At 36.2% G+C, this 16,717-nt stretch overlaps 2 protein-coding genes across 5 annotated transcripts in view; both read right to left on the bottom strand.

Moving 5' to 3' along the window:
* The window catches only part of rbp2a (retinol binding protein 2a, cellular), a 4,006-nt gene extending 981 nt beyond the window's left edge, over positions 1-3,025 (bottom strand). Inside the window, exons 1-3 of the mRNA XM_046876006.1 lie at positions 2,861-3,025; positions 2,129-2,307; positions 202-303 (exon numbers count right to left, since the gene is read on the bottom strand). Coding sequence (XP_046731962.1) covers positions 202-303; positions 2,129-2,307; positions 2,861-2,933 — 354 coding nt within the window. The 5' untranslated portion in view covers positions 2,934-3,025. The remainder of the gene's footprint in view (positions 1-201; positions 304-2,128; positions 2,308-2,860) is intronic.
* A 4,724-nt stretch (positions 3,026-7,749) lies between these two features.
* Positions 7,750-16,717, bottom strand: part of brwd1 (bromodomain and WD repeat domain containing 1) — a 38,411-nt gene continuing 29,443 nt past the window's right edge. For 2 of the 4 annotated variants that reach the window (XM_046876935.1, XM_046876936.1), the window contains exons 35-44: positions 16,641-16,694; positions 16,295-16,417; positions 15,867-16,019; positions 15,498-15,673; positions 15,148-15,317; positions 14,746-14,874; positions 14,486-14,653; positions 13,988-14,287; positions 13,673-13,804; positions 7,750-10,218 (exon numbers count right to left, since the gene is read on the bottom strand). In XM_046876935.1, the coding sequence (XP_046732891.1) occupies positions 8,819-10,218; positions 13,673-13,804; positions 13,988-14,287; positions 14,486-14,653; positions 14,746-14,874; positions 15,148-15,317; positions 15,498-15,673; positions 15,867-16,019; positions 16,295-16,417; positions 16,641-16,694 (2,805 nt within the window). In that variant the 3' untranslated portion in view covers positions 7,750-8,818. The remainder of the gene's footprint in view (positions 10,219-13,672; positions 13,805-13,987; positions 14,288-14,485; positions 14,654-14,745; positions 14,875-15,147; positions 15,318-15,497; positions 15,674-15,866; positions 16,020-16,294; positions 16,418-16,640; positions 16,695-16,717) is intronic. The other 2 variants (XM_046876938.1, XM_046876937.1) reach the window with 2 other exon arrangements.

Raw genomic sequence — 16,717 nt, 5'->3', positions numbered from 1 at the left:
ATTAAAAGGGTTATTTGTTCAATCTTAAAATGGTCATTGGCAAGTGTCATACAAGTAGAATCACCGTTAGAAGAAAGCAATTTTCTGATAACCACCTTAATGTGGTGACCTCTATTCCAGTGTAGCCATGCATGTGAAGGGTGTTCAGTCTGATTTTGCTCTTAGTTATCAGGTTAATAAATGTGCTGATAGATGATTTACCAGATGCAGCAGGTCTCCTTCGATCCAGTGCGTCCAGCCCCGATTCTCTTTCTCCCCTTTTTGCACACACACAAGTTTATCCCCGTCCCAGGTGACAAGTGTCTGCAAGACAAATGCTGTGAGCAAATGGCAAACACGAGCAATAGAAAATCAAATGTTTGAGGGACAACAGCATGTATGTATTTCGACGTCACAATGCTACATTAACAACTTTGTATTAAAGGACTATAAAAAATGTTCTAGGATCTTGATGAAAAATGTAACTGTTTCAAGGAGAGATATTACATTCTAACTGACAGGAGATTGCACATTCTATGTTAATTCACAAGTTTTCAAGTGAGGTTTACAGAAAGCCAGGTAGCTAAATGGTGCACAAGCTTAGAAAAATCCTTGACACCTAATGACTTCTGTATTTTTGTCATGATAATACACAATTAAATCTCATGTATGAGCAACTTGTATTTGCATCTAAATCAAACAACAAGCGAATGCAATTATATTTAGCATTGCATGCTAAATATAATTTGCATGTGTGTGTGTATATGCACCCTTTGCCCTTTGGTACAAACTGGAACCACTTTTCACGTATACTGAGACTGACAATATGGCCTTTGCCCCAGGGATGGGCAGTATTTATGGTACATGTAATTTAAATTAATAATTCAAATAAAAAAGAGTATTTTGTCATTTGTTGATAGGGTTGATGAAAATGGCTTCATATTTTGTATCAAAATACTTGTGTTTTGTATTTTTGTTGAAATACTCTAAAATACTTGTTGAGATCAGAGCAGAAAATTTATCCATATTAAAGAAGGTGGTGAAGGTGAGAAACGTACAGGCTGCCAGCCTTTGAATAGGTGTCCAATGATTGATATATAAATATTTGATTGCTGATTATTGTACAATAATTATAGTAGCTGTTTTGTAGGATCATGATTTTGCATACAACTGCATTAATAACTGCCTGTCACATTATATTATTATATTTATTATTAACAAACAAATGATTAATTAGTTAGAAACTAATTGCTGGGAATGCAGGTGCCATCAGCAGTTTTCTTATGAATGACTTGTTTGTCATTGTGTCAGTGTTGCTGATGCAAAGCAGCCCTTCGTTACCAAACACCAAGTAACTAAATTAGGATACAATGTTGATTACTTTGAAAATAACCTTCATCTGGGAGATCACAGGCACGTCTATGTGCATATTTGATCTGTTAACTGGTTGCATATATCAGATTTATTGCATTAATCGGCCAGAGAAAAACTGCTGCTATCAAACATTGTTTACTTAATCAGGTATAATCAAGTATAGTCTGTGTAATGGTGAAGTGATACAGTGGATCAAACATGCCAATTGATGAAAAGTATGTGAAGAAATTTCATGCTCTCTTGTAAAAGTATTTTTTAGTATTTTTTAAATATAAAAATACAGTAGTTTATTTTTTTTTAATAAATGGTTTGGCTGTGGTATTTTGTAGTTTATTTCACTTAAAGTTAAGGTATTTGATGTTTTATTTTAAAATACATTTTGTTGTATCTTTGCCAAACCCTGATTTGCCCAGTCCCAGCTAGTGGGTGGGTCTTGGCAGTAACAAAATGCACCTTACTTGCTAGTGTGTATAATAATTGTATTTAATTGTCTCTAAGATAAAAGCAAACATGCAACTTGTAGTGCAACTTTGAGCCCTTCGGTCAGCACCTCCTCCTAATTGGCACTGTTTCTTTGGGGGGGGCACAATTGGATCTATATCAATCTCAGAATTGCTCCACTCTGGTGCATTGGCAGATGATTTTTGAAATTTGCACTAGTGAACTGAACCCTGTTGTAGATTCAGTGGTGGGTTAGAGATAATACTAATTTGTCAATAAACTGTATATGTACATGCTTGAAACATTTCCCATAAAATATACAGGTCATACACACCTTGACCACTCTGTTGTCCAGGCCCTTAGTGTGCTCCTCAAACTCCTCTCCAACAACAAAGTTCACCTCATAATTTCTGAATGTGCTCAGAGTTTTGGTCTCAAATTTATCCCCATTTTGCACAATAACCTTTGTTTGTGTGAGGTGTGCTGCAATCTTGCGTGTGGCAAAGTCTATGTCTGATAGGGATAAAAAAGAAAAAGAAAATAAATAAGTAAATATAAATAAAAAAAACTGATAAATAATGTAATTATTTTTATTAAATAGATGTAATTTCTTTTTCTCCTAACATTAATTTGTATAATTTTTTTTCTTTCAGTATGTCAGTTCAAAGGGTAAGCTGGACAGCCAATTGTCTTATCAGTCTTATCACTAAAACATGAAATGAACACATTAAGACTAAGCCTGCTTGCAAAAAACATAGACGTCATAAAAATAAATTAAATAGGTCAAAATTAAATCTCATACAATGAAATTTAAAGATTCAAAGATGGTTAAAAATACGAGAGGAAGCTCAGAGTGTTTCCCCTGTACCTTAAAAAAAAACCTTGTTAGAAATAAAAATTTTATAAACTTTTTTATATATTTTCTGATTTTTAAAAGTATTTTAAAAAATCCATCCTTGACCCCTTGATCCTTAAAAACAAAACGTTTTTTTGTCCTGAATCGAAAGTTCAGGCAAAAGAAATAAATTCCAATTATGTTTTGAACTACAGAGATAAAGATACTCACCCAAAGCCTTCATAAATTCTTCAAAGTTCTCATTGCGCACCATCTCCCATCTTCCATTATAGTCAGCAGGCATTACGGTGTTGTGAGTGAGGCTGTGTGACGTGTAAGTGGGGTAAGAAAAGATTTAAGACCGAGTATATCCAAGTCTGGCTCTTTTATATTTAGAATTGCGTGTGTGTGTGTGTCACAACGTGGACTTATGTGTCAAAGTTCAACTGATAAGGTCTGTATGGAGATGTGGGGCGTTGTCTTTGAGGTTTATCTAAACTTTTAACTGCTGGACAATTTATTATTAATGTTTCTTATATGTTGGAAGCAGAAAGAAATAAAAATAATGTAAGAGAATAATTTCTTAGAAATGCACTTTTGCACTATGACGTTTTCACCCAAATGGAGACACTAAGGTTTCGATGATGAAATGATGTAACTCATATCTGTCTCAATAATCTATCATATTTTTCACAGCTTTTGTCACCGTAGACGTGCCATGGTGTTGCTCGTTACACAGTCAACCTTTTGATCACAAGCATTATCTTCTGTGTTATATGATCAATTAACCTACTTGCCTCTCTACAGATTAAATAAAAGGGCACATGCTGAAGTTAAATGCTATCATGAAAGTTTTGGAAGTAACTATAGGCTCCTTTATCTATTTAATTGTAATTTTCAATTACTTTTTTTTAAATCAGAAACATCCACTTTTTTTAATTATAAACACGTTCAATTCTGAACCCAAGGTTGATTTCTATACTATTATGTCTGATGCATTTTAAGCAAAAAGGTAGAGCAACGCATTTCCATGTCAAGATGAAAAAAAATGAGGTAAGGTTCAAACTGGGCCCCACTGTATGTACAAAAAACATTGCAAAACACCGGTTTTGTATTTCTCAACAATTTTTATTCATTAAGATATATCCTAAGGGTCATTCTGTTGAAAGGTCTATTCTACAACTTTTTAGCCAAGTTTTATCCCTGTTGGAAAACCAGATATATATAAGAGAGAGAGAGAGCGAGAGAGAGAGAGAGAGAGAGAGAGAAATAAAGAAAAATCAATTCATTAATCAATCAATCATTTAATTGAATAAATCAAATAATTATGGGGCAGCTGTCTCTCTGTGTCTGTCTCACTGTGATAATATACTGCAGATTTCCTTTGTGTTGTCTGCTTCACCTTTCAAAATCATACCAGGAAGTAATATTGCCCCGAGGTCTGAATGTGTGTGTGCATGGTGCCCTGTGGTGGACACATCCATTCAAGGATATGATTTGATACACTTCTGCTTCATCCTGAGAGTGCTGGATTGAAGTAATTAGCTATACTACAAATTATAAAAACAACAACAACAACAAAAAAAAAACATTTTCCCTTTTCTAACACCCAAAAAGGCAGTGGTGATAAGTGAAGCTGGTGATGGAACATATTAAATGAGGTGAAATGCTAAACTATACAACACTGGAATCTGAAATCAATTTGCTTTCTAGAAAAATGGACACAACCCTGATAATAGCAGGTCATTCAGCACTTAACCTAGCACTATGCTGAGGCCTAAATCCTGACTGATGAATTTCAAAAATGTTATTCCTAAGTAGATGTGAGCAAAACTGATGTGCTACAACCTTTTCTAGAATCTTAATAGATAAAGTAGAGGTTTAATACTGTCTTATATTTGGACAACTGACAAGGATCAAGGTTTGTTTTTTTTTATTGGGAATTGATAACTGCCAGTTTGAAGGTTTTAGGTACACCAGTGCTAATGAAATAATTTATTTTTCGAACAGGTTCAACTACTTCTGGAATTATCTGTTTGAAGGAATTTGATTCTAGAATACAAGTTGATGGTTTTGATAAGGAAATACCTGAAATTAATTTGTTATTTTGAATAAAAGTAAAACTTCATAATTTATTTTCTGTTATGATTATAGTGCTACCTACAGGGTTATTTATAAAATGGTTTGAATTTAATTTCATTGACTGGATTTTTTTGCCTGATATTTTAACATTTATTGTTGAAAATGTTTGAAATCATCACTGCCTGTTGATAGTGTGCATGTTAGTGCGGTGCTTTTATTCCCAGTTAATTTTGCTACAGTACTGAATAAAAATCTAGTATAATGCTTGTTTTTTTCTATGAAGGTAAAGAAATATACTGATCTAGCAGCATTAAGAGCTTTTCTATAGCTCAGGGGGCTCTCCTTCCATGCTGAATGAAATTGGGGCGTGCTGAATAAATAGGGAGGGGTTGCGTTAGGATGGTCATTCAGCGTAAAACATGTGCCAAATCAAATATGCGGATCACATTAATAAAAATGCATAGTTCCACAGTCTAAAGATATTTCAGATCAATACTTCTTTATACACTCATAGAGACTAACAATATCCTAGCATAATCCCAAATCTTTCTTTAATACTGTAGCAAAATTAACTAGGAATAAAACAGTAACACAGCATCAATATGTAGCAATGATGATTTCATGGAGTTTTCATAATGAATTTTAAAATATTAGGTAAAAGGTATATTAATTTAAAGCTGGAATATGTAATAAATAGCCCTGAAGACAACATAATTCTAACAGATCACATGCTAGAATTTTTTTTTTATTTCAGAAAAGTCTCTGTCGATGTGCAACAGTAAAAAACCTTGGTGTGATTATTGACTTCAGTCTTTCCTTTAAAGTTTATGTAGATTTTACTAGTAGATATAGTGTTCAACATTCCCAAAATACTGTAAAGATGTTAAATGATGTAGAAAAAAGTAGTTCATGACCCACCGTGCCTACTTTGATCAAATGTTGTAGGCTATTGGTTGGTACCTTGAATAGTGAAAACTACAGCAGGGGCAGGTATTCTGCTTACAACGGAGCAGATCTGGAGAACATGGTTATAGTGTTATGTTGAACTGGCATGTTTGGATGCTGTCGTCTCTCTGCTGTCACATTTGTTTGTGTAGTGGCAGGCTGTCTCTTAACACTGATTCCTCATGTCTGTGTTAACTGTCTCTCACTTCTAGATTTTTCCTAGCTTTCCGTCACAGCATTATGTAGCAGTAATGAGTCAGTAAAGTTCCATTTATGGTTATTATGGAAATATGCAATGTTGAACCGGTCATGAAGCCTAATTAGTTTACCTTGTAGATTCAACTAGCATCAGCAAACCAACAGTCTCCTTTTAATTTTTTGTCTACTTGCTACACACGCAAGATATTTGTGCTTGAAATCAAAAGAATGTAAGGCAAAATATGAGCATTTCTTTTCTACACCATCCATTTTTCAAATCGTCAAAACAGCAGCCGTTTTTTTTTTTTATATCAACAACCAAAAAGAGCAGGGGTGAAGGTTTTGCAATTCACTGTTTGATAAAAACCTTGAAAGCATAAATTCACAGGCCATAGCACAACATACATTTTGGAATTCAAAGAGATTTGCTAATGACCCAGAATATACAGTTGTGCTCAAAATAATAGCAGTCCAACATCACTAATCAGATCAAGCACTGTTTTTTGGTAGAAATTATATGTCTACATGGCAAATATTTTACTAGTAGGTGTAGTAGAGTAATAGACAACCAACAGACCCAACAGGAATGACATTGCAGACAGTTTGTCAGAAACCCAGTGCAGTCATCCTGGGCTGTATTAGCTGTTCACAGGTACCAGAGGTTTTGTGACTCTATGCAACACAGATGTAAAGAAGTTCTCAGAAATCGTTGTTATACAACTAAATATTAGTTCAGTGATTCACAAGAAAGCTAAATCGTCAAGCATTTTTCAGTTTCAACAGTAAATGTTTGACTCTGTAAAGAAACATGCAGACACTGCTATTTTTAACAGCCTAATATTAGCTTATCCTCACTTGCTGTAAAGTAAAATCTTTAATGTTTTAATTTAGAAATGAATGTGCAATGTTCCCAATGCATTTGCATGTATTGTAATAAAATAGAGCTTTACTCAGTGGTTGGTTGTTTTTTTTTTTTTTTTAAACACTACTATTATTTTGAACTCAACTGTATAAGCTTATTCTAAAGCAAGGTGAAGGTACTGTAATGATTTGGTTTAACATTTGCTTTTGAAATGGACTTTAATTAATCTTTATTGATGAAAAGCATGTCAATAGCAGTAGAATGATTTCATTCTGAATCATAGAATATAATCATTCTGCCGACATATTTTTCAGAGAAACAGCAAACATTGGCCCAAACTCAAAGCCACCACAACAAAGAATATTTGTTGTGCATGTGTATATAGCATTCTGAGGGGGCAAGAGGTTTAAAAAAAAAAAAAAAAAAAAAAAAAAAAGCAGTCAAAAGTCACCAAACCATAACCCAACTGAGCAGCATTTCACCTCCTGAAGAGGAGACTTAAGGAGGCAAACCCCTAAAACAGGCAAGTGAAAGAATCTATCATACAAGCATGAACAAGCACCACAAAATATGCAACATTTTCATGCAGTTATTACAAGCAGGATATATGCAACCAAAGGTTTACTTTAAGACATTGCAAGTAAATTGGAACAGATCGTCTTAAAGTTAACATCTCACCTCAAAACCAGCATATAACTTTAAAAAAGAAAAAAGGAATTGACATTGCTGTTCCAATACATTCATAGGAGTGTATTTGTGTGAAAGATTGCAGCCCGACACATTTATAAGCAGATATTCTGTAATGCTTTGTAAACAAATTTTGTTGTAAACCACCAACAACCTTGCTGTGACCTTGACCTGTTTAAATTAATTCCAACATTTGCAGTTTTACTGCAAGTTACATTGACTGTTTTATATAATTCCTACATACATTCAACTGCTTGCTTCCGAGATCTGTCTGCTTCCGACAGGCACGCAGAAACGACAAACAGACGAACAAGTTGATTGTGCCTCCACAAAAAAAAATAAGATATCAGTTTTGCCATTAAACAGCAGGCCAGTTTATTCATCAAATGCTTTTACCTATAACTCCATCCATGTTCCCTTAGACTAAACATCTGCAAAACTTGAATTAAAGAGTTGGCTTTTTGCAAAAGACATTAAGAAATAATGTCAGTTTGGGTGTATTTCTCCTCCAACAATATTAAATTCAAACGCAGTGGATACAAAAGTTATTTACCATTCATAAGTTAAGTCAGAAAACGAATTAATACTGAAAAGTATATAACAGGTGACTGAAACATCTTCCCAATATGAGAAATCACTGTATTTCGCAGCAAGTACTGATTTCATGTACTTTGCAAACATGTACCAAATTTATACTATATGGCAAGACAATGAATTTGAATTTAATACAAAATAATGCTTGACCATTTTAAATATGCAAAGCTTAGCTACAAACTGATTCTTCAAAAACTCTGGAAAGATGCAAAAAAAAAAAAAAAAAAAAAAAAAAAGAAATGCACATAACATATATACACACACACCCTAAATGAAATGGGGAAAAAAAGAAACTTTGTACACATTGGCTCAATAATTCCTTAACAAATACAATAAGATTCATGTGGCTTTAAAAAAATAAACAAGTGTCAAATGGAAGAAATTTCAACACAATTATTCTTAATGGAGAAAACCCCAGAAGGGTTGGGTGGGGGAGAACAACCCTAAAAGTCTGAAAACGGTAAATGAAGTTGACCCCTGAGTTTCTAACAGAACTAGTGTATGAGATACCTCAGTACAGTGTGCCATTTAGTGCAAGCCAGCAAAAATATGCTCAATTAAGCAGGAGGTATATTAAGATAGCACCCAGACAGACAATGCACCTGTAATCATTCTTGGTGGCCAAATCACAACAGAAAGGGGCAGCCAAACCAGTAGCTCAAATCTCAAATTTATACACAACCCCCCACCCCCAACAAAAACTATAAATATCCCTGAAGTTGATTCACAGTATGTAGAGGACTCCAGTGCTACTACTTTTTTTGGGACAATCAAATGTCTTCAAGGTCTCCAGTTAGTGTCTCTATACACAGCCAACTCAGTCACTCGCTGTCTCTGTAGTTTACAGTCCGTTTGCCGAGATTCCGTGTCCGAATGCGTGTGGCTCGTGGAGGTTTTCCATAGGAATTGTCACTGTCAATATCAGAAGTAGACGGTTTGTGATGTGCAGTTCCTCGTTTTCGACCCCTCAATCTTTCCTTGGCATATGTTTTTGGACTACTTTGTGATCCTGAGCTGGAGATCTGTGATTCATTGCTGGACTCCTCCTGGCTCTCGGAGTCAATGTTGCCAACACTGCTGTAACACTCACTGTGTTTCCGTTTTCCAGACTGCAATTTGCCTTGTTGACCAGTACCTCCAGAGTTTTCATCCTCAGACTGGTGCCTTTTTAAAGAACCGTTCACAGTTTTCTCCGCACTTCCAGAATCACTCTCAGATTCTGAAGGTTTCTTAAACCGCTTTCCTGTTCTCCCTGAGGGTCTGCCACACTCACTTTCACTACTGGCGTTACCATTTTGTTCTTTGTCATCTGATTCCGAAGTGCTAATGTGTTTCCTTTTTGATCCTCCTGACGATTTTGGGCGACGATTGGTGCCGCATTTCACCGATTCAGAAGTTTTCTTCCCATTCCATGATTGCTTTGCTACAACAGAGTCCACATCCTCCTCAGAGTCGGTTATGCATTTCTTTTTTGGGCGGGCTCTTACAGTAGGTCTTCTGGAAAATGATTTACTATTGTTTTCAGATTCATCGCTTTGTCGCCACTCTTCAGAAGAATCAGCCTCTTTTTTCTTACGCCTCTGATTTGAAAGCATTTCATTCTCAGAGTCGGAAGTGTTAGAGTCAGCATCCAAACTCGGTGACTTGGCTGGTCTTCTTGATTTGTTCTTTCTTGCCAAGGAGGTTTTTTTGTTTGTGATTTTCTCCTCTCCACTACTGCTCTCATTTTTTTCCTCTTCACCTTCAGATCTAATTTTTCTCCTTGAAGCACTGGACTCCTTCACACCTGACTTTAATGCTATCACTCCAGGAGCTGTACGAGCTTTTGAGGCAGTTACAACTTCTTGGCTTTTTGACATCATATTGTTTGATTTCTCAAAGTATTTAAGCTTCTGTGTGTCTAATTTTCTTCCATTTTGATGAGGGTGTCTCTCAGCCCTTGGAATAATCATATCCTCATCAGACGCTTTTGAGGTATTTGGATTGCTTGTAGGATTCCTCCATCGTCTGGTTCGAATGTGATTCTCTTCCTCCTCGTCACTTTTATTAATTTGTTTTATTTTACACACTGCAAGTCTTGCAGTTTTCCTGATGAGCTTTCGCCTACAAATGGAATCCTCCTCTTCATCTGAAGTTTCATTCTCACTTTCTTCCTCATTGCTGTTGTCATCACTCTCTTCGTGGCTGTGTTTTCTGTGCCCATTGACATGAGGAGAATCATCTAAAACAGAAATATAAAAAAAAATATATAATTCAACCTGACAAATTAAATGAACATACAGATTCATAACAGACTTGTCTCACTTTAAATGCCTTGATTATATTGCCATAATGAATCTGGAAGCTGGTTGTTTTAACAAAAAATTAGAGCATTTGCAATCTGCAAAATAAACATGCTCTTGAGGTTCCAGTGATCACTGTTTTTGCCCCTCTTCCCTCCTCAGATCTGCCCACTTCGTCCCGGCCTGCCTCTGGATGGTGTTTTCTCGAATGGCGGTCACTCTGTGCAGCAGGGGATGATTTCTCATCAACGCCCTGGAACGGGAGCTTTGAGGATGGATTTGGACTGTAGTTAATGTCAACAGTCTGCTACACTGACTCAGGACTACTGCTTGATTTTGATCACCCCTGTACCCTGCAATATTGTATATCTGTAATAAATGGACGTTCGGTGCAAGGATTCCCTCTTGAATCTGGTTCCTCTTAAGGCTTCTTCCTTATACCATCTTAGGGAGTTTTTCCTTGCCACAGTCACCACCAGCTTGCTCATCAGGGACAAACTTACACTTATAAAGAACATCTTATTCATTCTTTATTATCAGATATTAACATTATCTGTGTAAAGCTGCTTTGAGACAATATTCATTGTTAAATAAATGAACAAATAAAATTAATTAAATAAAAAAATATTGGGACACCTGAATCTTTCAGTCATATGTGGTTCTTCACCAAACTGTTACCACAATTGTATAGGATGTCTTTGGGTGCAGTAGTATTTTCCTTTCTCTTAAACTAGGACAACCAAACCTGTTCCAGAATAACAATGCCCCTGTGCACAAAGTGAGCTCCAGGAAGATATGGCTTACATGGGTCTTGAATGGTCTGCTATAGAGCGCTGACTTCAACTTTATTTAGCACATTTTGGATAAATTAGAATCCTGGCTGCACCCCAGGCCTCATCATTCTACATCAGCAACTGCCTTTACTAAAATCCCTTGTATCTGAATGATCACCAATCTGCAGTCATACTCCAGAATCTAGTGGAACATCCTCCCAGAAAAATGGAGGTCATTATAACAGCAAATAGGGACTAAATATTAAATGGGATGTACAAAAAGCACATCACTTGTCCACAAACTTTTGTCCATATAGGTTGCAACACAGACACCTAATATATATTTCTGCATCTCGCCGATTTTATTGTTACACAATTATAACTAACTTTTACTTACATATTGAATCTGTAAAAATGTGCACTGAAGAAACAAGTCTCTGGAACTGAGCTTGAATTGATAAACATAATTCTTCTTGAAAACTGGTTATATGGCAAGTGACAGAGCATCCTCCAACATGTCATTCAATATAAATCAGGGCTGCCCAATTATATCCACCAGGGTGCAAGTTTTTATTTTAAATGAGCAGAACCACACCAAATTCAACTTGTTTAATTAGTTGATCTGAGTGTTTAATAAACTACAGATGTGGCTTCTGAATGGTTATAATAAAAATCTACACCCTACACACTAACGAGTATCCCACCACCACCTAGAAAGCAAGTATACCGTAAGTGATAGCGGCTGAACATCCAGTGGTCAGTATGAGAGAATTGTACCCAAAGCACCAAATATTTACTGATTTTATACAAATTTTATACATGATACACAAATTTTTGTGATCCTGTCAAGCAAACAAAAACATGATGGATAGGACGTGTGTCTTTGAATGGTTAAACAAAATACAGCCGTTATCACTTTCACAAATTATTGCCAGTTATTTTGACAGTAATGGATGTATGTTGAGTTTTTTTCAGAGGACAGTAAATCTGTACTACTACACAAGCTGCATATTTACTGATCTAAAATTTATCCAACTTTCATTTCTATAGTATTGTCCCTTGAGAACTAAAATGGTTGCTTTTTATGAGATACTGTATATGCCATAATTTCCAGGTCACAGCTCTGGGAGTCCATGAAGGCCCTGATCATGTGTGTACCAACCCGTTTTGGCCTCCCATCCACACAAAAAGTGTGGTGTCGGGTCCAATTGCACTCACCCATTTAGTTTTGCATGGATTCTGAATAGAGCCTATGATTCTGTTCAGAGCGGCTGACTAGGCTTTATTCGGTCTTTTTTATTTACCGTAATTTACGGACTATAAAGCGCACCCATATATAAGCCGCACCCACTGAATTTGACAAAGATTTTTATTTTTAACATAAATAAGCCGCAACTGTCTATAAGCCACAGGTGTCTATACTGAAACTAATGAACTTTACACAGGCTTTAACGAAAGACACTAAATGCAATATGTTGCGCTTCTATTAGGAGCATAGTGGTATTTTGGAAATAGCCTGGCACTGCATTCTTCCGGTATTACTGCATGTGTGTAAGACTGAGGATTATGTCCTATCCCTTGACCCAGACTCAACTGTTCACTGTCTTCCTCCTTTCTTTCACAACAGTGGTACCTTGACCTATGAGTGCATTAATGTACGAGTTTTCCAAGGTACGAGCGGCCACTTTGTTACGCGAGCAAAAAATCGAGGTACGAGTTCGAGACGCCGCTGCTAGATGGCGAAGCAAAGCCAGAAAGCGAGGACGGTGACGAAAATTGAAATAAGCAAAGAAGAAAAAGTAAAAATGTTAAAGTTACGTATACGTAGCGTACAGTAGTGATAGTAAAAAACGAGTTTTCCCTCCGCCTACTTCTTCGTCGTCTCATCTCCAAGGAAAATACACTGAATAAAACCTTATTATATCTTTACATACTCTTTCTATTATGTTTTTATACAAGATTTGTTATTTAGATATGTATTTTCCAATTTAATAACATGAAACATAAAAACGGGGGGTTATTTTGAGAGTTTTATTACAGAGCAGATTTATTACATTTTAAGTATTTTCAATATAGAAAACTGATTTGATGTGCGAGCAAATTGAGATATGAGCTGAATGAATTAAACTCGTAGGTCAAGGTACCACTGTATTTCTCTGGGGAGTTTATCTTTTGTCATCATCGTGTGCCACCGGTCGAAGTTTTTCCTCCCAATGCCGTGCAGCTCAGAACACAGGTGAGGTGCGTTTTTTTCGTTTCCGTTCGGAAATTTCATTGGTCTAATGTTATGTCGCTCAGTTTTTTGGCTTGGAAAAATCCATATATTAGCCTCTTTGTTGTTTAAGCCGCGGGGTTCAAAGCGTGGGAAAAAAGTAGCGTCTTATAGTCAGAAAAATTAAAATGTTTAACTTGCTGATTGTGTGTACAATTATATTTTGGAAATCAGAGAGATAAAAAAAAAAAAAAACCTTCTGAAAAAATATCTTTACTGTCTGCATTTTAACACTGTCGCTGATCATGGTATTCACAACCACCACACAAAAGCCATTAGACTGTTTAGCAGTATGTAAATGTTGATTTCTTGTCATCTATATTTTTATTAAAATTAAACTGTGTTTACCTTTTTTTACCACTCTCCTCCTAGAAGATCTATGGTTGACACTTTTAGTCTCTCCATTCCGATGCGAAAACGATGAGTCACTGTCAGGACTGGCTTCACTTTTCTCCTTACAGTCTTCACTTTCATTCGACTCTGTTATGAAAAGAGACTGTACCGTAATTTATGTATAGGAGACAGGATGGAGCAACAATAATGCCAAGCACGACTAAAATAAATAAAAGTGGGAAAAAGTAACCCATGTAACTAGTAATAGACCATTAATGTTCAGAAATCAATCATAGAATAAATACTAGAAAAAATCTGAATGGCTCCTACCCTGCTGATCGTGCTCCTCAGACTCTGAGCTGCTTTGGAAAACTGCAGCACGTTTGATCATCCTGGCATGAGCCCTATGCTCTGAAGTATCTTCCTCCTCAGATGCCTCAATCAGCTTCATCTTACTGACTGCAGCCACAGCAGTTTTCCTGGGCTGGCGACTATGGTCTGAGATATCCGTGTTTTCCACATTCTCCTCATCTTCAGAACAATCTAGGTCAGAGCCACTGCTGTCTCGAACTCTTCTGCGCTCTGCACGGGAGGATCTGCTGATGATCCCGTTCACCTGATTACTACCTTCTGACACACAATAGTATTATAGTTATTGAAATTTACAGTTTAATTTGCTGGCAAATATCCAAAAGATTACCCATATTGAAATAAACTGCTGTATAAACTTAACAAGAAAACAATATATTTGCTTAAAATATTAAGCCTAATTGTCGTGCTTATCAAATATAACATGGGTAACAAGACATCAGCATTATTGGTATTTACCTGGCTTTCTTTTCTCTGAGTTTCGTGTGATTCGGGTGTTCCTGCTTTTATTTCTGTTTGACTGTAGTCGTTTTAATGAGCTGGACTTCCCAGAATACTCATCATCGTCATCATCATCATCATCATCATCATAAGTCGAGCAGTCAATCTCACTTCCAGTTTTAGTGACTGAAAATCCATCAAAAGTAAAATGAAGAGCTAAGATAAAGTGTGATTTGCAGGTTGGAAAAAAAGAACATTTGGCAAGACAGGCGTCTCACCATTCTGTCTCTTCGCCTCTTTCTTCTGCATGGCTCTCCGTGCTGCTCTTGTCTCACGTCTAAATGGCTGCGAAGAAGGGAATTCTTCTTTTGATTCACTCAACGAGACTTCACTGTCATTTTCCGATTCTGAAGCAAAAATGAGGTGGGTGTAAAAATCACTATATTGGGCAAGTGAACTGTAAATGGAAGTTCCTCATATAAACAAATGTTTAGAGTAAAATGTTTGGAATGTGCTGCTGCAATAAAGTTGAACAAATATCTGTAAAATTAGTATGTCAAAATGGGTCTAAAAATCACTCATATCGATAGCCACTTGATTCAATTAAACACTTAACACACGTATGATTTCGTTTTTTCCCCTTTATCCCTGCTATAGGAATTAACGTGTCAGTGTTATACCTGACAGAGATGAGGCGCTCTTATTGGAGTCCTCAACTGATGTGTAGGTAGAACTGAGACGCCTTCGCTTCTTATTGCGATGGCGCATCGCTGTAGAGGCCTTAGCCGAGGTAGATTTGGTTGTAAGTGATTCCACTTTTTCCTGAGTTTTAATTGAGGCCCTCTTCTGACTGACAGGACAAAAACATTCACACACAATTGTGAAAAATAAAATGCTGATTGCTATTGTAGCTACAATAAACTTGTTAGGGATGATTAGCTATTATCAATGTCACACATCATGAAAAAGTCAAAGGATCAAGCATATACTGGACATAGAATAAAATGGAAAAAGATTATGAAAAGCCCACCTAGTGGATTCACCCCTGGGAGGAGGTAAAATGGGTTCCTCCTGCTGAGTTCTCTTTTTAAACCTCTGACTACGTCTCAACTTTAAACTACTTTTAACTGCAGTCTTGTGGTCAGAGATGATTTTACGAATGCGTTCCTCAAAGAATGCAGATAGACGCAGAGTCATACTGTAAATCTATATATAAAAAAAAAAAAAAAACATAAAAAATTACAAAATGTACTTCCTTGTAAGGGCTTTGTATAGTAAACAAATATCACTGCATTAACCAATTATTTTTTTAACCACCAGAAAAGTGTTGAATGTGCATGCTCCAGCACATAAAATCAAACAAATGTAGGATACAATGAAGGAATGTTAAGAAACTTACCTTTGAGCGTTTGTTTGGTGTGTAGGCTTTAGCATTTGCAAAAATGAGCCTCGAGTCTTTGCATAGTTCAGTAGGGTTTTCATAGCGGTCTTCTTCCAGGGTTTGTCGAACAGTCTCCAGATCCATGGGGGTGTCGATGATTTCTAAATAGTCCTATTGCAATGACATGCAATCAGATACGTTTATTATAATTAAATAAATAAAGATTCAATAAGATTTACACAATTAACCTTTGGTTGTTTGCTTTCCAGTGACTCAATGACAAGTACAACATTTAAGTTTATGGAAAGGGATATGCCTTTTGCATTGCGTAAAATTTTAAAACCATTTCCAAAAATTTATATTTTGAGAAAGCCTTGTGGTATGTGAGGTGTTAGTATGTGAATATCATTGTTTTAAGAGCAATCATAATCCCTGCATCATCGTACCTGATACTCATTCTGATCCACAGGCTGACGGAAAGGCTCGGAGTCCTCACACTCAAACATATAATCCAGCAGCTGTTTGCATGCATCCTTCCATGCGTCCGTGTCCTGTACCAGCTCTATCTGCTGAACAGACATGGAGAAACATCTTTTGTTTCCAAACTTTTAACAAACACTGTATAACTAAATTTGATTTCTAGTGTCTCTCTTCTAGTGTCACACAATAACTTGACAACGTAAACACCATTCTCTAAATAAATGCATAACATAGATATTACTATTATTGGTCAGGAGTCTTTTATAAGTTTTAGTAGTAAAATTTAAATGTGTGCTCCATATTAAATGTTACCTGATGAGCCCTTCTCCCAGTGGATGTGCCTGGTGCATCCACATCTTCTATATCCTGAAACAGTATAAAGCAATGAG

This window comes from Silurus meridionalis, chromosome 20, assembly GCF_014805685.1.
Source record: "Silurus meridionalis isolate SWU-2019-XX chromosome 20, ASM1480568v1, whole genome shotgun sequence".
NCBI classification, from domain to species: domain Eukaryota; kingdom Metazoa; phylum Chordata; class Actinopteri; order Siluriformes; family Siluridae; genus Silurus; species Silurus meridionalis.
This window is presented reverse-complemented; position numbering and strand designations above follow the sequence as displayed.